We start from the raw sequence: 22612 nt of genomic DNA, 5'->3' as shown, positions 1-22612 counted from the left end.
CAAAAGCTCAGGTAGTTATATGAACAAGTGTTAATGCAGATGAATAAAACTGAAACAATCTAAAATAAAGAAAAGAGAGAATACATCATGAAAGAATAAGTAAATAACCAAAATACAGTAAGGAACACATTAGGAGAGAAAATGACATTTCATTAACTATGTGAGTAGAATACATTCAGAAAAGGTTTTATCAATGTGCTATAGCTAAAAGGAATATTAAGAAAGTTATGACCACTGCTAGAAGTCAGATAAGAGTCCTTTTAGTTTTAGCATAAAGAACAAAGTACAAGAATTAGTGAAATACAGTGTTAATGAAGACCACTGAGATATTAGAGAGAGAGGGAGAGAGAGAGAGAGAGAGCGCTCATACTGCAAGCAGATAAAAGAGTACTTGGTTAATTAAAATATCCAAATCATCTAGGTTAGGTGATGTTTGATGAAGAGTCTTAAGAAACTGAAGAGGAAACACTAGATCCTTTAGCAATCATCTTTGAGAACTCCTGGAGAATGAATGAATTATTAGAGGACAAATAAAATACAAATATAGTACCAATATGTATTTCAGATCACAGGATTCATCCTCAGTATAGATTTCTAGACTCTTGACCTCTTTGTCATCAACCTTTCAGCATACAACTAATGCCTTATTCAAGAAGGAAATGGATGGTGATGTTGTTAGCAACAGATAGTTACTGTCATCAGTACCGAGTCTGATAGGGAGACAATGGGGAAGTGAACAGAATTTCGTAATGGGAAGAGAATAAAGCCAAATGAAGTAACTGTGCAGTTGGGAGATGAACAAAACATTTAAGAGAAACCAGTAAAGAAACAGATGCACTGTACAACGCATTGTGCCTCTCATCACGTAGATTAGAAGCTTTCTTTCCATCAAAAATAATTAAAATTTCAACAAGGGAGACAAGCTTAATTTTGCTAGTAAAACTACAGCTTTTAAATACCTTTTAAAAGCTGTTCTAGAATATGATGTACCAGGATTGCCATGCAAACAAGCCATGCCTGGTATAGAGTTTGCCTGACTGCTGCTAAATTTCCTGGGCACCTAAACTTTCTCTCCTTCAGTTGAGAGATCTGTTTTCCCATACATTGGTGAAAATGTTTCCTTCTCCCGTACCCCATGCCCATACATTTTTTATGGTACCAACACCCCAGCATCAGTTTTAACCTTTTCAACGACAAAAGCAATGAAACCCGTGAAGCCTTCATCAACATGCTGTCCGTTCTGCCTGCCCTTCACAATGTGCTGTCTGTTCTGTCTATTCACTGCACTTGCACACACACGTGCACGCACACATACACACATTACACAAAAAGGTAATTCACTAAGGTGAAAAATTCCACGTGCTCAGAAATAAAGAACTGCAGAGTTACAGTACCTCTGCAACCTCAGTTCATCCCTTGCGTTCATATGCCTTATGATACAGTCTTCAATCACAGGTTTCTCTACTAATTTTTTCCCTCAAAATTCCTTCCTCATTCAGTGTGCTGAGATTTGAGTACACACAAGCACACATTTCAAAGAACTAGCAGTTAAAAACAAAACTGGTTTTTATTTTTCTAATGTTGCATTGCTTAATGATTTTACAACCTTAGCCCAATGGTTGTTTAAAATTATAAGACCCCCAAACTGCATTCTCTTCTTATTCAGCAGTGATTGACAGTTGTCTAGTATTGTTCCATCTGGAACATTAGAATTGTGTTACCACTCTAAAGTACTGATACATCCAAGCATGTTTCTTGTTTGCATTTGTGTTTTAGAAACTGGGTTATAAAGAGTTACAAAAGATAAAAGGATAACACTTCAGATGATAACTTTAGACAATTAAAAATGAATATGTTCAGTAAAAAACACTTTGTCATGATTTTTCAGAAGCTGAGCACTGTGCATCAGAGGTCACCTCCAAAACTTTGCCCGGGTGTTTTACATGGGTCTAAGCACAGGTTCAGTTCTAAGAAAGTTTGATGTTCTTGACTTTAAATGGGAAAGAAGATATATTCTTCAACTGCTGAAAGTAAGGTAAAGGCCCAGTGCAGACAAAGCAAACTGCCTTGTCTTAACTATGATTTTATTCCACATAAGTATAATTGATTGAATTAACAACAAGCTTTTATTCATCATAAATACAAGGTCACACAATGAAATTCTGGTCTTAGTCCACTCCTGGTCTCTGGTCTTAGTCCACTCCTGATTGAAACATATTTTCAGGAAAACAAGTAACACAAATGCTACTTTAGTCCCCAAATAATTTACTTCTGTAGACTTTAAAACACTACATTAAACATTTCAAACATTTTATTCACTATGGATCGTATTATATTCTGTGTCTTTTGCTGTCCCTCATTAAGCTCCAATTACTGTGCATATGGGATAAAATCTCCATGCAACAATACACTGTATTTGTTTTAGACTGGCTGGTACTGATGAAACTGATGGTATATACACTTGTTATACATACAACTTAACTTAAATCTCATGTTTCAGATGTTTATTAGTATTACTTTATGCGGTATTTTATTGAATTATTGGAAACGGAATGATTTAATAGCATTATTGATGGGAACAACAATGGGTTAAATTTGCAAAATGTACCATACCTGCTCTAGATTTGTGTTGAAAGTCTTTGACTGGATAATAATTATCTGAAAATTTTTTGATCCAAAGACCAGATCTAGATGGAAGTTTTGAAATATAAAAGCCAAAGTATTTGCCCAGGTGGCAGATGTGGAGGGATAAGGTTACTGTGGATACAAGTGCTAACAGTCAGTTTAAATATTAAAAACTGGAATACCACGAATAAAAGTATGCTGGATAAACACCTATCAAATGACCTTTCTGATATAAATCCCAAACAGTATTTTCTCTGACTGCCTAGTTAGCAGCCATGAATTGGTAAAGAGTGGCCCTCTGTGCACAATCCCCCTTTGCAATTGGGGGGGGGGGGTCTGCATCTTATTCACTGGAACCTTACAGCTCACACTAAAAACAAATATATGTGCAGCTGGTTACAGCTCTTAAAATCTCTGAAATGATTGATAGCTTCTATTCTTCAGTAGCCACACTATTTAACAGCTTTTTCACTGCTTCAGGTATGCTCTCTCCAAACAGCTCCCCTTTTAATCATATAGAAAGCCCACTTCTTGAAGTTAAGATGTCGTTTATAAAGAAATAATAGTTCTTAGCTGCTATGCTGCATTAGGATAAAAGATTGCACAATACTGAGTTGGTTTTTAGCCTTGATCCATTTTTAAATATAGTATGAATATTATAGTTCTGTTAGCTTCTCTGAACTCCCTAGGCATTCCTCTTGTTGCCAGAAAGGAATTATAAATTGACAATGCAAGTTATTTTATTTCATTTTCCATCTCTCTTGGAATTTGGAAATGTGTCTATTCTGTCCATGAACTTTTTATTTCCTGACATTCTGATTTTTTAAGTACTTGTTTTATTGCCTGTAGAAATCATAGATCTTCACTTTCTGCCCAGAAAAATAACTTTATGCAGTAAGAGTGTAATATTGTGCCAAAAAACCCAGATACAGACAAATCTTTGGTTCCCTGTAATATCAGGCTTTTTGTCAGCAAATTCTGCTGTTCCTGCTTGTATGGTTTGATTTGTCTCTGTCTCTTAACTCTGCTATGTATATAATAGCATCTTGCTTCATATATGTTTTTGTTTAAAGTGCATGCTGGTTTCCTTCCTTCTCGAACAATAAGAAATGCAGACTCAAGAGATAAGAGAATAACGAAAACAGTTGCTAGCACATGCAGAAGAAGCCTGGTCTGTGGAGAATGCATAGGACAATATATCTAAGGGTCTTTTCTGAGGTCAGCCTTTGATTTTGATTATGAGTTTGGGGAAGACGCTTCTCTATTCCCTTAATTATCTGGCTAGGAAATTACATAATACTGCTGGCCCACATATATGAAATCAAGAGAGGATCCTGGGATAGAAATATCTGTATATTAAGAGCTATCTTGTGGCCAATTATCTGCTTGTGTCTGTCCTTGGATAGTACAGGTTTCTAAGTACCTGCAGTTGGAAGGCACAGTTTCTCAGGAGGGAGCCAGTGGTAACCAGATCACCTGAGGAATGTCACTGAGTACCTTCAGTTAAGTTCTGAATAAATTCAGTGGCAATGATTGGACTCAAGCTAAAAATAGTGCAGGAAAACAAAATAAGTATTTAATACTTATTAAGTTTTTTATGCCCCAAACAAAATGAATCAGGAACATTTTCTGTGTATGAGCTAGCTATATGCAATTTATCATTACTTTAATCTTGAATTCATGCATTTTATTACTTCTATAAGCCAAACTAATGGCAGAAACTGTTCCTTAGCATTCCTCTTGTCTCTCCTGGAGCTACCCGGGTACTACTCTTCATTTCTCTTTATTTCTGAGTTTCTCTGTGTCTGACCCTCTCCCCCAAAATACGTTTATGTTTCTGAGCTCTCTCCCTGCCAGATTATCCCTGCAGGCTGGACTCTTCTTGTTCTCCCCATCTCCTCCTTTTCTCCATTTCCTCTTTTCTCAGTAGAAATTACTGTGTGTCTTTTTTGTCTCCAAATCAAAGGAAGGAAGGAAGGACAGAGGGAGGGAAGAAGAGGAAGAAAAAGGGGGAATAAAAGAAAACAAAGAAGGGGACAGAGGATATCTGCTTCACATCCAAATTCTTTAAAACATTTTAGGGAGTCCTGAACAAAAGCAGAGGGACATTTAACTGGATGGTCTTCACAGAGATGTTCTTGTCACTCTTTGGGAGATAGCTCTGGCCCAACAGAGCTGGTGCCAAGTGAGAGCTAGTTTGCTCGGCTGGGCTTAAGCTGACTCCTTGCAGAAAGCTGGCCATGTTTTCCAGCATGCTTTGTAGTATGATATTATTCAGATTTTTCCATTTTCCAAGGTGTCTCAGGCTTCTGATTTACCTGGGCAGCTAGCTACAAATAGGGACAAGCTTTTCTGATAAAACTGTTGCACTGAAAACACATATACACTGATACACATGTGCAAGGGAAGGAGCAGAATTTGGATTTGCTGAAGTGTGAGTGCTCACAGCTAAAACTGAATTTGACTACAGTTGTCCTTTGGATACATATGTAGACAGATACTAAGTACTCATTGAAATGGAAGAAAACAATCCCTGCATGTAGGCACTTAGAACTAATAGATTTTTTTTTTTTTAATTCTGGCCCTAATTAGTCCTACTTTAATTCTTTATCTGTATAATGGGTATAAAAATGCCACCTTGCCTTGAAGGAGTCTTATAAAATATATTAATTCCTGTTTTGGAGCTATCTAATATTATTTCAATGAATGTCTAAAAAAAGTCTGAAGAAAGTGAGTCATTCTTACTGGTGAGGTCTTCAATGGAAAACTATATATAAGACATGGACCCACACAGAGAATGATAAAGGCTAAAAAAAGAAATATCAGCTATCTTATTTCATAAGTACCATCCATCCCCCTGCACTGAATTCATGGATTATTCATAAATATAATTATACTGTGTGTATGATGCCATGTAGAATATGTATCCTGGGGTGAAGGGTGGTAAGCCAGTGTTGAACAGTCTTCATTCTGGTGTTTTGTAGCTTTGTGACTTTGCAACATTCCTTTAATGTGTAGTGGGGATCAGCAGCTCTTATTTTGTCTGTTTTATTCATTGCAGTAACTTTTCCTTTTAAGAAAAGTTACTGAAATATAGGAATTATATGAAGTGAAGTTACAGTCTCCTGCAATCTTGTGTCACTAGATCAGGAGCACACAGTTTTATTATCCAATTTGTTGGTAGTGCTGGTCTGTTTTGGACCTGACATTAGAGGCAGAAGGGGCCAGTGAGACTCAGAAGTGTTCATCAGGACCATTAGGAGCATTTCTTTATCACAAAGAAAAGTTAAATTAGAAAAAGCTTGCTCACAAAGAAATCTGCAAAGCATCAGTACAAGAACTGCTTGAATTTGAATAGGGGGAGGCCCCAAAGACTCCCTAAACATTAGTTGTTGAATGCAGTATCCTTGTATCGGAAATGGATTGGTGGAAACACTCATCACAGTAGCATCAGGAAGGAGAGTGCCATACGAGGTGGACTGACTTGCATGAAGGTTTCCTGTGACTGAGGGAAATGAAGTACTAGTGTCAGATTGCCGGACTGACAGTAGATATCCCAGCATGAGCACTTGGAAAATCAGCTGTGTAGCAACATTGCAGAATCCTTCCACACTGTTTCGGGACTGGATCAGTCTGCACACAGGTAATACTACCCTAAGAATTTATCAAGCTGTCCTCTCATAAATTTTGAACATGTTAACTCAGATTTTTAAGAAAATTAAGCACATCTATGGGAAGAATAATGAGCCCCTCAGATAAATAACAGAACAAGTTTACCTTTACACAGAAGATTCTTGAAACCAAATACTGTTTGCTAGGCAGGAAGAATAGTTCAAAGGGCTACATCAAGATGCTAGGACTGTCTTACAGTCTTATTGAGACCAATATGTGACTTTAAGCTTCACAGCTAGTACTTGCTTTGGCTGGAGACAAGTTACATAGTTCAATTTCTGAGAACAGACTTCTTCAAATGCATGGATTTTTTTCTTATATTCACTGGTAACAAAAGATTATGCCTGTCATTACATATGCAAGTAATTTATGGATTGGTATAAAAATGTCATGTTGTGTGAGCATTTGTAACTTCGAACTACTCAGTTATGGGTAGAAAACACAGAACTAGGGTAGTCACACTAATTACTGCTTGTGTGTTGTATCTGAGATAAACAATACAAGAATATTTGCAAAAGAGTGAAAAATGTGTAAATAAAGCAGAGAATGCAAACAGAAATAAAGGTCACAGTATTTGAACTATATCTAAATACAATATGTGGATTGGGAATAAGTTGCACAGGGAGAAAAAACAGATATGAAGGGAGGAAGGGAACAGAACAGTTTAATATCTGGCTCACACAGCCAGAAATCTGATTTTGTATTTGTTTGTTTATTTATTGAACGTGTTTGTTTATTTTTACATTTCAGAAATATAAATGTTATTGTTCAATGGCAAGATACTTAAAAATTGTGGGCAAACTATTTTGATGCCTGTGGTAGTTAATATTTTATGTGGGGTCCAGTCAGTAGCTACACAGGGTTTTTATAGGTTCTGGGTGACAGTTGCTGTATTATTGGTGACATAGCTAGACCATGCTACATGAAATGCTAGTTTTTAATATTAAAAATATGTTGTCATGGGTTGACAAAGAAATATTAAGAAATGCAGTGATCAGTGAATCACTTCAGAATGCACTTCTTACGTTATCAGTGGCTACCCAGTTGTTTTCCAAAATGGAACCTTTAATTTTTAGATAAAGTTAGCATAAATGGAATGTCTTTCCCTCATTCTTTGGACTCATTGTCCAGTTATACCTTGTTCAAGTGTTTTAGGGGATCAGTAAAGGACAGAGAGTGAAATATCCCCTTTATGCATAGAAGGGATGCCATCCAGGGGCCTTGGCAGGCTTGAGAAGTGGGCCCATATGAACCTCATGCAGTTCAACAAGGCCAAGTGCAAGTTCCTGCACCTGGGTTGGGCAATCCCCAATATCAGTGCAGACTGGGGGATGAACTGATTAAGAGCAGCCCTGCAGAGAAGGACTTGGGGATGCTGATGGATGAAAAACTGGATATGAGCTGGCAACATGCACTTGCAGCCCAGAAAGCCAAGTGTATCCTGGGCTGCATAAAAAGAAGCGTAGCCAGCAGGTTGAAGGATGTGATTCTTCCCCTCTATTCCGCTCTGGTGAGACCCCAGCTGGAGTACTGCGTCCAGCTCTGGGGTCCCCAGCACAAGGAAGACATGGACCTGTTAGAGCAAGTCCAGAGGAGGGCCACGAAAATGATCAGAGGGATGGAGCACATCTCCTATGAGGAAAGGCTGAGCGAGTTGGGGTTGTTCAACCTGGAGAAGAGACGGCTACAGGGAGACCTTATTGCTGCCTTCCAATATATAAAGGGGGCTTACAGGGAAGATGGAGAGAGACTTTTTACCAAGGCCTGTAGTGACAGGACAAGGGGCAATGGTTTTAAACTGAAAGAGGGTAGATTCAGATTGGACATAAAGAAGAACTTCTTTTATGATGAGGGTGGTGGTACACTTGAACAGGTTGGCCAGGGAAGTTGTGGGTGCCCCATCCCTGGAAGTGTTCAAGGTCAGGTTGGATGGGGTTTTGAGCAACATGAAAGATGTCCCTGCCTATGGCAGGGGGTTTGGACTAGATGATCTTTGAAGATCCCTTCAGACCTAAACCATTCTGTGATTCTGATTCTGTGATTCTAAGTGTCCTTTCTTCCATGCACTCTACAAGTTTGGGCCTGTCATCATTGCAGAGTTTTGAAAGGACTGCTCTTATTTTGATTCTTGTGGAATATATCATCCCAAAGTTAATTTGTAAGAAGGCTAGTCCAGGGCTCCAGCCATCTCTGCAGCCCAGAAAAAGAAATAAGCTTTGCAGCGCAGGGATGACTTGCTGCAATCTAGAAAAGGGATGGTAAATCAGCTTCTTCCAAATGCTAAAGAGCAGCTGAGCCTTATGTATCCGTTGAAATCTATGGTGGATTTGTATTTAGCAAAATCAGGCCTTCTGCCTGCTATATATCCAGCATTCAGTCTTTAGTGTAGCTAAATGCCCATATGCTTAACTTTAAATTAACCCAAAGATGAGAGTGAAAAAAATTATATAAGACAAATTATTTTTATATTTTGCTTTTCTGGGCAGTTTTGGCCAGTAGCAGAGACACTGAACCAATGAGTCAGAGAGACCTTTGATCTCACCTAGTATGGTCATACTGGTGATTCTTGACAACTACAGCCTCGATTCAGATTCTCTAGCATGTTTCTGAGGAGCAGTGTCTGCTTGGTGCTGAACACAGGCTTCATGGTGCAAAGCAGTCATTCTTGAAGTCGCTACATGTGAAGCGAAACGCATCCTAATATGATGCTGTAGTCCAGGCGGGACACGGGGGATGACCATCCAGTGGAACGATAATTAATCCTCCTTTATGAGAATAGGGAAATGCATCTCCCAAATTGTTACCGGAGAACAATAGCACTGTGTAGTGACATAAAGCACATGGGATCGCATCACAGCGATCTGCTGGTTGCCGTGGTGACGGGAGTGGGCCCGCAAAGCCAGCCGCCCGGCTGCTGAATTGGAAGGGATAAGAAAAACACAGCCCACTTCCCATGCGAAATGAATTACAAGAACAAGCAAAGGAAGAAAAGAAAATTGTCAACCCTTAATCAAATATTCTCGTATTTTTAGAAAGGGTTTGAAGAAAATGAAGGCCATCTCCGCTTACCTCTTGGGCTTGAGGGACCTGGCTAGTAATATCTCTATATATACCATGGAAATAAATCACAACGGTTTGTATAAGAGAAATCACATGTAACAGAAATTTCATCTGTGTGCAGTGGGAGACGACAATATCTTATTCAATCCTGCTATTCATTGTGCCTGCCTTAGCAAACAAAATCTGTAGGAATATGTTAAAATGGGTCTCAACATAACGACTGTATTTAGCAGGCAACATGACGACTGTATTTAGCAGGCAAGCTTGACTGCATATTTTCCCCGCACCCTTTTAATCTTTACCTAGAGAAAGTTAGTATATTCCAGTTCCTTATTAGTTTACAAGCTCTCTTACCTTTTACCCTTGCTTCACCACTACAGATCAAAAGCAGCATGGTGGAATGTGAAACACATTTAAACATAGCAAATCAGTGATGCATAGAAAACGCCATTCGTTTTGCAGTATTTCTCATTTTTGGGAGCTGCTCCATATTTTATTATATTTAGTAATGTAATATTAAACAAAACAGCAAGTTCAGTTGACCTAACAGCCTCCAGTTACTAGCAGCTAGGTCCTAAAAATGGTTTGGGCCCCTGAAAGTTCGGCAGTGCCTTCATTTTGCCGTGCATAGAGTGGACTCCAAACAGCCAGGTGAGGCCTCCAAGACCATATTAAAAATGCAGTTAGCTGCAGCCATGGTGAGCATCACCACGCTTGACTTTACGGTTCCTGTCTCTGGGAGCAGCATCCCTACAATTGAATTAGGTGCACAAGACCCTGCGTAGCTTAGTAGGAAGAGAAAGGCACTTAAGAAAGGGGTTTGCAGTGCTAAGCAGAGGAAGCCAGTAGGGTACTCCAAAGCAGGAGTTATATCTGAAAGTTTTGCCTCCCTTTGCAGCCCTGCATTAGACACTATTTGGAGGCTGGATTTCCCGTGCTGCTCTCTGGATCTTGACATCCAAGTTGTCCCTTTGGATGAGGACAGCTGGCTCACTGTTTTCTTTCAAATTACAGTATGCACCAGAAGCATGAGTCTGTAGCTCAGAAGTTAGGATACTTGGTTGGAAGAAATAGAAAGTCCTGAATTTTTAGCTTTTTCTCTGCTTTTTATATTTGGCAGTCACTGGATGTAAACCAGAAACTCTTCTAGCAACAGCACAAGAAGATTGATTTACCACAGCCAGCTGTCACTGATCTAAAGGATAATATTCCTTTCTGGCTTACTGACTAAACTCCACAGCAATTTAGTTTCAGCAGGACCGGTGAACGATTCCTCCTCAATCCCAGAATGCCCTTTCCTATCAGTTGTTGCATAGCTTCTCCTCTTTTTGGGAAATTTGAGTCTGAGAAAGACACATGAATCTGATCTTCCACCTTCTGCATGAATCCTCTAATGGTTGGGCTGTGCTATGAGAAAGAGAGAAAGCAATTCTTCCTCCTTCCCTCAGATTTGTAAGAAAGAGCAGCTGCCAATTCATGCCGTGCTCCCATGTTTCTGCCTTGGGCATGCTCTGAGACTTCCTACCAGATCAAGCTCTGATGGCATCCAAGAGGAGGACCTACTTTCTAGACTCACTTGAAGGTCTGACGTGGTTTCCAAGCTGCTCTGTCTGCTCAGAACGGAGAGCTTGAACACCAGGCAGCCCAAAGGTAAAGCTGCCGGTGTGAGCGGGGTTCAGCTGCAGGCAGGAGATGAACAAGTGCTTCCAAGACCTCAGTCGTAACTTTAGGGCATAAGTGCGTGAAGCCTTGAGTATTTTCTTGAGTGTGTGCTTTCCTTGCTGCTATTTCACAGACCCTTTCTGTGGATAACCTCTTTTTAAGACATGGATCCTGCCCAGACTTTTACAGTCAAAGTCTTTGACTCTGTTTTTTGTACTCTCTGGGCTGATTTGGGTGGCTTACATTTTAAACTACCTGATGAGGGTTGATATAAATGTGAGGAAGGAAATACTTCTGTGAGACATTCTGGGAGGTGAACAGAGTTTTTACATTTATTACAAAAGCACCAATGTTAGTTCCAAGGTTAAACAGAACTCCATGTTATGTGCAGAGCAGGTATTCAGCATTTTTGTTATGTCTGAAAATACCATGTTTACCCCTTCCTGCACTCCCCAAACTTACACACTTACTGGAGAAAGGAATATTTTTCTGAGAATTTAGAAGTCTGTTAATTAGCTCACAGTAATATTGATTTTAAAGTGGGTCCTTTGAGAAATTTAGCATCTAAGCTAACTAGCATTTATCTCAAGTAATCTGAGTAATGGTACAATATAGACCTCTGGAATTTTCATTACTCAAATGAAGTGAAATTATCTTCACAATATACATTCAAGACATTAAGATGTAATTTAGGTAAGTATTAATAATTATTTTATTGAATTGTTATGACTAAATAGGCAGACAGAGTTGGGTCAACAGCATTAGTAATTAAGTGGGCCAAGTGCGACATCAGAGGTAATTTTTTCAATTGCCACCTTATCTGTGCAGCTAATTTGCATGTGACAATTGTGTTGGTTGTAATGAATCAGTGCTACAAGGAAGAGGGGATAAAAATAGCAGAAATTCTTCCTACAAGGATCCTTGTCCCAGCTATCAGTATTGTTTAATTATCACTATACTTTAATTAACTTTTACTGTTGTGTGAAAGGTCTGTGACTTTATGTTCATTTGAATATCAATATTTTAAAAGCTTTTGATGGCACTGGTTACTTCAGGTTCGCTCCTGGAAGAGCTGAATGTGAACCAGAAAGATCGCTTTAAAACGTAGGTAGAGTGGGACTAGCGGTCTGTTGGGACTCCTTTTTAAACTGATCCTACTTGCAACACTTTCTGTCTTTAAGCATAGTTTGTAAATTAGGGCTCTGAATTGCTATCACCTCACTCTTATCTATGAGTGAAATGGCCTTTTTAAATTACATTTCAATAGTAGTTTATTATTAGTTCCTGACAAAATGACAGTAATATGGAAAACTTTCTTCCAGTTTTCTCTTTGGTTTTGTGGGGTTTTTAATTCTAAGAAAGTCACAAATGTAAAGACTGACAATAAAGCAAGGGGAGGATCGAGAATGAGTATCAGTATTAGTAGTCTAAAAGCAAAATAATTTTGGAAGAACGTTATCAAATTATTATTTTGCAACATGCTCAGTCCTTTCTTCCTAATATATTTTATAATCAATCTCTTTTCCCCAAGGCAAAATTTCATGCTTCTGCAGGGGATTTTTCTAACAGTGTCTTGTCAGGTTTGTAGGTGAAATAACAATTTCTGCAGTATCTCCAGGAATCTGATAAATCTTTCTGACCTCAAAGTACAAGTTAAGCATTTCACTCAATAATCATTCTTACAGATCTTGTTTTCATGTTAACAGTGGCAATACTAGGGAGAGGCAACCTTTTCACTCATACTGAAGCTTGCTAAATTCTGGTCGTTTGCCAGTTCTTGTTTGGAAATGAAATGTGTGACACATTGCCTGAAATTTTTGCACTAATAAGAAGCAGTTTTCATTATTGAAAACTACATTTCTCTAGCCATTTCTTGCAAGTCTCTAAGTAATAAACTCTTTTACCTTGTGGAAAAGCTATGTTGTGATGAAAATTTATAAACCTTCTGGCATATGATTTAGACAATGAAAAAGAAAAGTCCTGGTTATTCAATGTGTCCTTAACCATTTTGTGAGATGTCTTTAATTTGTTCCTAGCCAGGGGACACTTTAGATGTCAACTATTTCAAGGGGATGCAGTTTGGAAGGATATTAGGATTAGGCGGGTGAGAAGCAAAGCAATTCAGAATGAAGAGGGGGCTGTTTAAAGTGAGCTGCTGAGGATGTGCTTCATAACAGTCCTTGTTCCCATTGGTACCAGACGCCTGCTCCCTTCCTTCCCAGTTACACATTTGGGGTGGAAGGAGTAAGGAACAACAGAGCTCTTTGATGCTGTTGGTTTTTCATCAGTTTTCTATCTCTGACTTCAGCCTCCAAGCATGTATAATGGAAGGACCTTCCCATCTGGCTCCACCCTGCTCCCACCTCTCTTACCTGAGTAGCAGGAACGATGGTACTCCCAGATACCACAGCTAACTGTACCACCTCCCAAATTCTCTTCTTTCCTTTCTGTGCCAAGTCATTTTTCCAGCAACCCTGAAAACCCAGGTATGAGCCCTGTTGCCCCAACTCCATTCGGATCCCCCCAGCTGTGCTCCTGCCGTGTCAGGTCTCAGTTAGCCAAGGTGAGATTCAGTGCAAATACAAAATGTTGATGGTGCAACAGATTACTACATGGACGGCTGGGAGAGGGAAAAGGAGAGCGTGTAGTGCTCCCCAAGCGACAAGAGTGATGCAACCAGCAGTGCTACCCCATCAACACTGTATTTACCTCAGAAGTCATCCTTCCCTTACCCACACCAACCCTGCTCTTGGGCAGGCCAATTTCCAGTACGCCAAAAGCATAAAAAGGTTACCAGAAGTTGTTGCCACTTCCAGTAGCACTTGGCATCTCCAGTTGAACTTGATCTCAATAATGGCTGCTCAGCAAATGAATTCAACAGCCTGGTGGGCAGCAGCTCTTACACAGCTTTAGGCACCAGATCCACTACTTTTCCTCCTCTAGCTGACATAGTTGAGCATAGAAAAAGCTGGGTTAGTTGGTATTGCCAGCCTATAGCCAGAACTCTCCCAAATATATTTCTTACATAACAATCTTTTCTTTTGTAAGAGAGCAAAAAGCTTAAAATGCAAAATTAATTTTTTTTCTTTCTCTTGTTTTCAGCCAGTTTTTACTCCGTTTACATAAATGCATATGCATTTACTTCCCCATTGAGGTTTCTTTCCAGAACTTTGGTTGCAATGAAAATCTATGAAACCTCTCTCCAGCCTTTATCAGGCTTTCAATCTATTAGCCAAGGTGAAGAGCAAGAATAAGACCAAAAAGCATATGCAGGTGGTTTGTTCCCCACACCCCCTCTCTTCCAACTTCAGTGGTTGAGTTTTCAGATAAGTCTAGTGATATATCTTCCATCTGTTTTAAAGCTTCTGTACCATTTTTATTTTACTTAGATGACAGAACCAGACATTGGAATTTTTCACCATAGGTCTCAGGCACAGAAAATATATGAAGAAAGATTAAAAACATAGGTACAAAAGGGGGGGCAATGAGAAACATACAGTCATGCCTGCCATCCTAATATGTTCTTCTAATCACTATATTTTATAATTTTCAGGGACAAATCTTCAAAATGCTTTTGTTCCTGCAGGATGTAGAATGTATATTGGTCTTTTTTTTTTTTAAGAATCTTGAAAGTTGTTCTCTTTTGATAGTAAATGAAGTTGTCTACAAGTTTATGAATCTTTTGCTTTGATTGGATTTTAGAGGTTCTTTAATGTATTAAAATTAGGCTATTTTTAATAGAGAGAGTAATTTTTTTGCTATAAATCTGACATATTCCAGATTAAATTGTTTTCTAAAGGTTCTGTATACGTATATCTGTACTTACATACATTTGGAATCTGGTATAAAGGTCTAACCCAGCATTTTTGGGAAAGGCTATATTAACTTCAGGTGGAGAGTGCCAGAGGTGATTTTGTGTGGAACAACCCAAATAAATGCCAGGAAAATCTTTATCTCATAGCGTACCATTATGTATTTTGTTCTGAACTTATTTATAGGAACTATCTCAGATTTTGGCAAAATTTCTGGGTTTTTTAAACTGTGTTGTTTTTCATATGCCTCCAGTCTCCCACATGCAGAGTCGTTTTTCCTTCCTTCTTGAGCCCAACTGTTCTGTGAAACTACTGCCCTCTTACTCAGGAGATTGGCTTCCTGTATGTGCTTACAGGGAAAAAGATGATATTCCTGACAGTTGTGCAGAACCACAAATCGGGGGGGGGGGGGGGGGGTGCAGCTACACTCTTTGCTAACTGGAACTTCAGAACCAGAATCTTTCTAATTCATAACTAAGACTATCTCTTATACATTAACAAGACAGGAGCTTCAACACTGTAAGCTGAACTGAATGAGATCTGAATCTGTCCTGGTATAAACAATTTTGATATATTCTTATTGCTTTAATTCTGAGAAGTAAGTTTTCCTTCCAACTAAGTTTTCCTATAGACTTAAGAAACTACAATATCACAAAGCCTCTTATGTTTTTATTACATAATAAAAGCATAATAACTCCAGTAGAGATTGCTGTCCCATATTTCCTGTTACAAGAACCTGTTCTGTCTATAAGCATATCAAAGTTAAACCTTTGGACTCAAATTCTCTAGGTCTCTACTAGAATAATTTCTTTTTGGTGAATGTTTCAGCTAACAGCTCACCTATTTTTAAGGCTGAAATAATGTAAAAAGACATTCTTGCATTAATATTCATTTTAATTACATTTACCATGTCATCTCTGTAAAGTTAATTGAGGTTAAATTTGGCCCAGCTTATAATAAATGTGTGCATGGCAGCTAAGAGCAAGGAGAGAATTTCTCCTCTTGTCTCTGATCTGCTGCAGAAGGAAGTGAGGTTTTCCTCACTCTCAACGTAGGAGCCTGTGGAAGGAGACTGGAGGAGCGCAAGGAGAGGAATCAGGTAAAAAAAAGAATCAGGGGCTGGCATTAAGGGGAGAATAGGAGAAGACACCAGGGAGATAGGAATAAGGGAGACTGTTTCTTTCTCTTCACAGGCATGTCTGCAAAGCAGACAGCAGCTTTCTACTACTATCAGTTTACTCCTCTGTGTTAAGCAATAGTGGGTATATACTGAGTATCCAAAGTTTCCTGGTTTGCTCTTGTGGAAGGATGAAGAGCTGGTTTAGCTCCGTGGCAGGAGACAATGAAGTCTGGTTTACAGGAGGGGTGAGTGTCTGCTACTGTTGACACTGCTGGTAACACACAGGACAAGCTCCAAAACCTGAGCACACTGAAAGACCAGGTTGTTGCCTTCTCAGAAAGGGGACAAGGAGGCAACATGAATTCCAGGCTTTCCTGAGTGTTAAATATTTGATTTTGTAACCTTGCATACTTTTAAAAATATGTAATACCAACTGCAAAGAAACAAAATATGTGAACTAATATATAAGGAAAAAACAATAGTAAAGAATTAATAAAATAATGCTGTCTCTGCTATGCAGCAACTTTGTGCAAATAGACAGGATTTTTCCTGTGCCTAAGTGTTAGTTGAATTGGGTTTTAAACATTCCAATATTTGAAGTTGGATGCCAAGGTTACTGACACCAGTAAACAGTGTGTAGTAGCTCAGTGATGAGTACACCGTGATAGTGTGTAAACACCGTGCAGTGATGAAAGGTGAAATCTGAAAAGCAGTGAAATGAAGTGAAAGCAATAGCTGTAAACAATATAGGTGCATTTATTAAAATGAACAAAAATGTATAGTCTTTGTTTTGGACTGGATCCTCAGTTGGCTTCAGTTTGCTTAAATCCATTTATGCTAGCTATTTCCAGCAGCTGGAGAATCCAGCCCAAAATACAGGGTTTTTTTCCCCAGTTCTTCCTCTAAGTTTACAGCCTCCTTTAGGTTATTTACTGGAGAAAGGAAGAAAGGGGAAATTTGTATGTGTTTACCAGGGAGATGAAGGGGGTATTAACCCCACCTCATGACTATCAGTGTTTGCACAGCCTGTGCTGCATGCACTCTTACACCATGTGAGCTACTTAAACCGGCATGATTGCACAGCTTCTCCCTTTAGAGCAGGTCTCTGCCTGCCCGTGTTCTGAATGCTGCACACAAATTCTTTCAGGATATGATTTGCAGACTTGTAGTCTTAAATCATACCACTTACTGTGAAACATAATTTTAAATGTAATAGCTTTGCAAAGTTTCCATGATTGCCTTAAAAAGACCTCCCCTAGATTTTGCAGGATACTCCGCAGAGTAGCACTTGAGAGTCCTCAAGAGTACATCTGTAAACTAATCAGTCCATCTGAAAAGAGTGAAGATTTAGCAGCTGAACAGGGTGAAGTATTGCATATTCCAGTGTGCTTTTTGAAAGAAAGCTATGTTGCTGTGGGACAGGAGATTTAATATTCAAAAAGAATTCATATCCATTATTAAGCCCCGATTCAGCGAAGTATTTAAGCCTGTTCTGTTATGCACCTATTAGCTTTTCTTTTTACTGCTGCTTAAGAGCTCTACTGAGTCAGAAGCAGCAAGCCAAATGGAAAGGTGGAGATGAAGTTTTTCATGGATTTGCTCACATAAAGCCTATTTCATTATGATGTTAAATGAATACAAATAATAATTCTTGCTTCTAGCAAATTAGTGTCATGAGACTCCAACAGGGGTAAGAGTTCAGACAGGTCATCTGTTTTTTGCAGGTTTTGTTAACAGCTAATAATAATTAGAAGCTTTTTAAAAATAATTTTTAAAAACCCTGCATTTTTGTCTGAAATTAGGTAGTCTAAAAAAGCAATAAAAGACTGCCAGCCTACTTTGAACCATCTTGATTTGGTCCCTGGCTGCACTTCCCTTTTTGAGCTACTGTTGTGCCTCCTGTGATTCCCAGTAGTCACTGCCAGCTAATCAAGTACCTTAACCTTCGAATGCTGAACTTACTGTCTAGGTGGTGTCAGACTCCTTGAACTTATGAGTCGTATTATCCTGTTTGTGGAGCTATAGGTCCTCTCCTACTGGTAGCAATTCCTAAGAATAGAGGCTTGAATTGTGAAGTCTTATTTTATAGACTTTTGTGGGCACTTATCTTGTGTATTGTTTGAACAGATGGTCTTTTGCAACTGTTTGCATGTTAGGAGTTATCTGACCTGCCCACAAACAGGGAGATAAGAGCACTGATGGGTAAAGTTAGGACTGCACTGGTACAGTTAAATTCAGGGGGGTGGGGACTGTATGGGGTTTGTTGATACCACTCCCCCTCTTTGGTTTCTTCACCATTTTACTAACAATGAACTAAATAAGTGTATCCTCATCCACTCTGCTCATCTTAATCGGTGCTAAGTCTGGAGAAAAATGAACATCATATTATAGCTGGGTGAAGTAGGAGGAGAATGAAAAAATTAAGTTTCTGAACATTTCTCTAGTCATGTCCTTGGTTTCAGTCAAATGCAAGAAGGTTCACATCTGGTATTTGGCTTGAGTGAGAGCTACAATTTCTCCACTGGCAGTGCCGCCAGCAGTATAGTAATTGTCCATGAGTTCAAGCACCTTCCACCATATTTTGTCATCATGAAAACAAATGCAATCATCAGTAATTTATGATTCTTGTCAGATACTATAAGTTAAGCGAAATGTTCTCTTTTAAATGCAACAGAAGGGCTTGTTTCAGGCTATTGAAGGCATCTGCTATTTTTTCATTTTTATTCAACCTTTTTTTTCCATTTGTAGGGAAGCAATGTAATGGAGGACCAGGATCTCCTGGAAATAGGAATCCTTAACTCTGGACACAGACAGAGAATACTCCAAGCAATCCAGCTTCTCCCAAAGGTATAGTTTCTGTTATTATCCAAGCAAGGGAACTAACACCTACAGCTTTTATGTTATTTAAGACACTTTTTTGAATGGAGATAAACGTAACTCTCTACTCTTTTTGTAGACGTGTTTTTTGCATATGCAAATGTGGCATAACGTAATGACATTGCATTGGACTCGCTTTGTATAGATGTAATTGACAAACAAAGCAAAGGAGAGTAAAATCTGTAATTTGAAGTGATGGCTGTTTAGAATTTATTTTAATTATTTTTGGCTCTGCAATCTGTTTGTAGACTGTCGTTACATATGTGTAAATAAGGCTGTCAATGAATCCCAGATGTTTCTCTTTACATAGCAGTTGGCCTGGAAATACTTTGCCCCTTATATAAATATTCTAAAAGCCTTGGATGAAACATTGTTTTCCTAATACCTGCCTTTCATGTAGGATGCGGAGACTTCCTGCAGGCTTCATATTTGATTTGCTGTTGTGTACCTGAATTTTGCTTCTCAGCTGTGGACAGAATAACTTGCAGTCATTTTTCTAATCATTTTTGGTGCTAGCTGATTTAAACCATAGATTTTAAAATTGGTGATAGAAAGGGATTGTTCTTATATTTTGTGTACCAGAATATATCAGTGGAGGCTTCTACTAGCATTCCAAACAAGACAGATAGTGGGCCTAGCATGAAAACTTACTATTTGATTTTGGAAAGCTACAGCTTTCTCCATAAGGAGAATGAATGAATGAGAAGTAGACACCAGCAAGGATCAGAAGGCTGCCACATGTGATGCAGATACTTAGTGCGAGATACTAGGGCGGGAATAAAACCTAGTGTAAAGCATGTGGAGTGTTCTGGGAGCAGCATGTGTAGAATAATTGAGGTAAATAGAGATTAGTCTGCTTGAGTTTGATAATACTCGCGAATGAGAAGAGTTATTAAAGGACTTTTCAGTCTAGAGAATGAGGCAGACATTGCTGGAAGAGGCTTTTTGATGCATCATGGCTTACTGGATGGATCACTTGTAAAAGAGAATAAGGGTTTCTTTTGTAAGGGAAAAATTAGAAGTTGTGAAGAATTTCTGTATCTGGATGTGTTAGTCAATCCATATATACTACAATATGAGTCTGTGCACTCAAACACCAAAGATTATTAAAGACAATAATATTCCACATACCATTTTAGACAAATGAGATAAATGGTACAAGTAGTAGGGTATATAAAAGTAGCATTTGATGAATTACAATAGATATTTAAGGTTTAACTATGAATTTATGAATTTTTCAGAAATGCTGTCATTTAAACAAAATTTTATAATCTTAATCTCTGCTCTTAGCTGATGAAGTATTTTTTCTGTTTTTCATACTTCTTAGAGAGATCAGCTTGCTTGTATTCTGTTTAAATTTTTCAGAATTAATGAATGGCTTGTTAATATATCATAATTTTAGTGCTATCTGCACTCAGTAACTGGTCTTTATGAATACATTGTTAATAATGTCTGCTTTTGGAGAGTATACCAATGCTGAGACCAGATCCTGTCATAAAACTCCAGCTGAGGTCTTTTTAAAATGTGCTTAATGTGAGAAAGGAGGATAGAATCGAGATCTAGACATATTCTTGAAACCAGTTGAGAACAAGATGGTTATGCAGTTACTTGGAAGAATCAAAATCTTCTGAACCAAAGATAATTAAGTAATACAGAACAGCTTGAAGCATGGTCTGAATAACAGTGAGGTAGTCTTTAGCAGCTTCCCTGTTGAGCTAGAAAAAACAGTCCTTAAGGACCACGTTTTTAACATCTTTGATGCAAGAATGTTACACCAAAACAAAGGCAGTCAAAAGCTGAAGTTGTGCATCACATTTCTTCACTTAAATGACTCAGCAATGCAAGAGGACTTACATAGTAAAAATACATCATTTCCTATTCAAAACCAAGTTCTCTTGAAGGCACAGCTGTTGGAATAGTTATGGGGCCAAAAACCCAGGATCATGGTAAGTATCTAATGTAACCCACCCTTGCTGTATTCACAACAGCTTGCTGAAGATCTAAAAAACTTTCACATCCGGCAAGGAACCATGAAACATTTCTGTATATCTATTTGTTTGTTGATAAGTTCAGCTCTGTCATCATGCATTCAAAATAGCGCATACCATCTAAATATTTTAAGATCTCAAACTATAATTGGAGTCTCACTAATTTGAATCTCATTAGATAAAAATTCTTTTAGTTTGTTTGTTTTGAACAGGTACCTCTTTTCTGTTCCTCATTTAATTTAAAACTTGATGACTCCTTGTGTTTTAGTACTTAATAACATTGCTGATGATGTTATTTTTAGTTTTACTATTAATGTTTCCCATCTTGTGATACTTTTTAACTCCGATTTTGAGGTGGAAGATAAGTGCTTTAAAAAACTTCTATGGAACAACACTTTCTTAGAGCCATATACTCAGGTAGTATCAAATGAGCTTAGAGGGTAAAAATCAAGCAACTAATCTATTGTCAAGGTTTTAAAATACTCTTTTTTTAAGCTCTTTTTTTTTTATTCTCATCAATATTCATCTCTGCAGCCTGAAAATGCAACAGGCATTTAGTGGCTGAAAAGAAAGACTGACTTTTTTTACTCATAATTGCTGGCTTCCTAAATAGTGATGGAATTCTTTATTTCAAACACCAGTAGCCTCTTTAGGAACCACTTTCTAGAGCCTGAAGTAGTTTTAAATAGGAAAAAACCTCACATATCTGTCCAAATATAGATGAATTAATCATTGTAGTTTCTTATGCAGTGTTTAACCAGTATACAAAGGTATGTTTACCCAGATTTCTCAAAATATTTTTCCCTGATGAGTCTGTATTTTAGGAGAACATTTCCTAAGAAGGTAAACTGGTATGTTTGTAAGAGATAGGCAGAGTTGAAATCTTTCAGTTAGATTTCTGCTTTTCAAAATACCCCTTATTTTTGTTGGATTAGAGCTAGTAGCCCAAATTCTCATCTCACACTAATGAAATTTAAGTTATTCAAGTTTCACATTAATATTAACTAGAGCACTTTATGGCTTATTATTATTAGATAAGGTTAAGACACTCCAGTAGAAATATCATTTGTAAAGTTAATTCTTGAAATGGAAATATTTTATACATTACATCAGTCTTAGAGCAAATTTCGTAGCAGAGTTTGATATTGCATTTAAGATTTTTTTTGTGTGAAAAGAATGAAATCAATAAATGCTTGGAGAAGGATTTTATATGTTTTACTAAAAGAAGGTTCAGACATGTTGAGAGGTAGAGACAATGTCTAAAAAGATACTGAAATTGCAAGCACAAGGACTTGAGAAAAAAAATTATTCGGAGAAAAGAATTGTGTGCAGGATATGTTTAATTGACTAAGAAAATAATAGTAGTCATGATGTAACATTTTAGCCACACTTAAGTGACATAAGAAACCTAAGGAGCATTGTCAAGTTATTTCAGCATCCAAAGCCTATGTGCAAGTGACTTCTCAATGGGTTCCTCAAAAGTTAAAATGTTTTTGAAAATAAGAATTATCCTAGCTTATCTGAGAACTTAGATAAGAAAAAGGATTGTTTTTGTGTGGGATGCTCAGTGTATGGCTTCTTCTCCCAGCGCATAATGGGAACACATTCTCTCATTTGACAGATGGAAGAAAGATGTTAGCTGAAAGCAGCTTTCTCCTGGCTTCAGAGCTATTCTTAAAGTATGCAGCTTGTTCCTTCCTGCATGGAGAGGTCTCAGCACAAAGCAAGTTAGGGAATCTGTAGCAGTGGTGTGCAGGCAGCCAGACTCTTTCCTGAGTGCTTTGCAGAACCAGACA

At 38.2% G+C, this 22612-nt stretch overlaps 1 protein-coding gene across 3 annotated transcripts in view; it reads left to right on the top strand.

Moving 5' to 3' along the window:
- Positions 1 to 22612, top strand: part of ANKS1B (ankyrin repeat and sterile alpha motif domain containing 1B) — a 452062-nt gene that overhangs the window by 259509 nt on the left and 169941 nt on the right. For all 3 annotated transcript variants that reach the window (XM_075497691.1, XM_075497704.1, XM_075497700.1), the window contains one exon: positions 18700 to 18798. In XM_075497691.1, coding sequence (XP_075353806.1) covers positions 18700 to 18798 — 99 coding nt within the window. The remainder of the gene's footprint in view (positions 1 to 18699; positions 18799 to 22612) is intronic.

Source organism: Mycteria americana, chromosome 1 (assembly GCF_035582795.1).
Source record: "Mycteria americana isolate JAX WOST 10 ecotype Jacksonville Zoo and Gardens chromosome 1, USCA_MyAme_1.0, whole genome shotgun sequence".
Lineage (NCBI taxonomy): Eukaryota > Metazoa > Chordata > Aves > Ciconiiformes > Ciconiidae > Mycteria > Mycteria americana.
The sequence above is the reverse complement of the archived record's forward strand: the minus strand, read 5'-3'. Positions and strand labels throughout refer to the sequence as shown.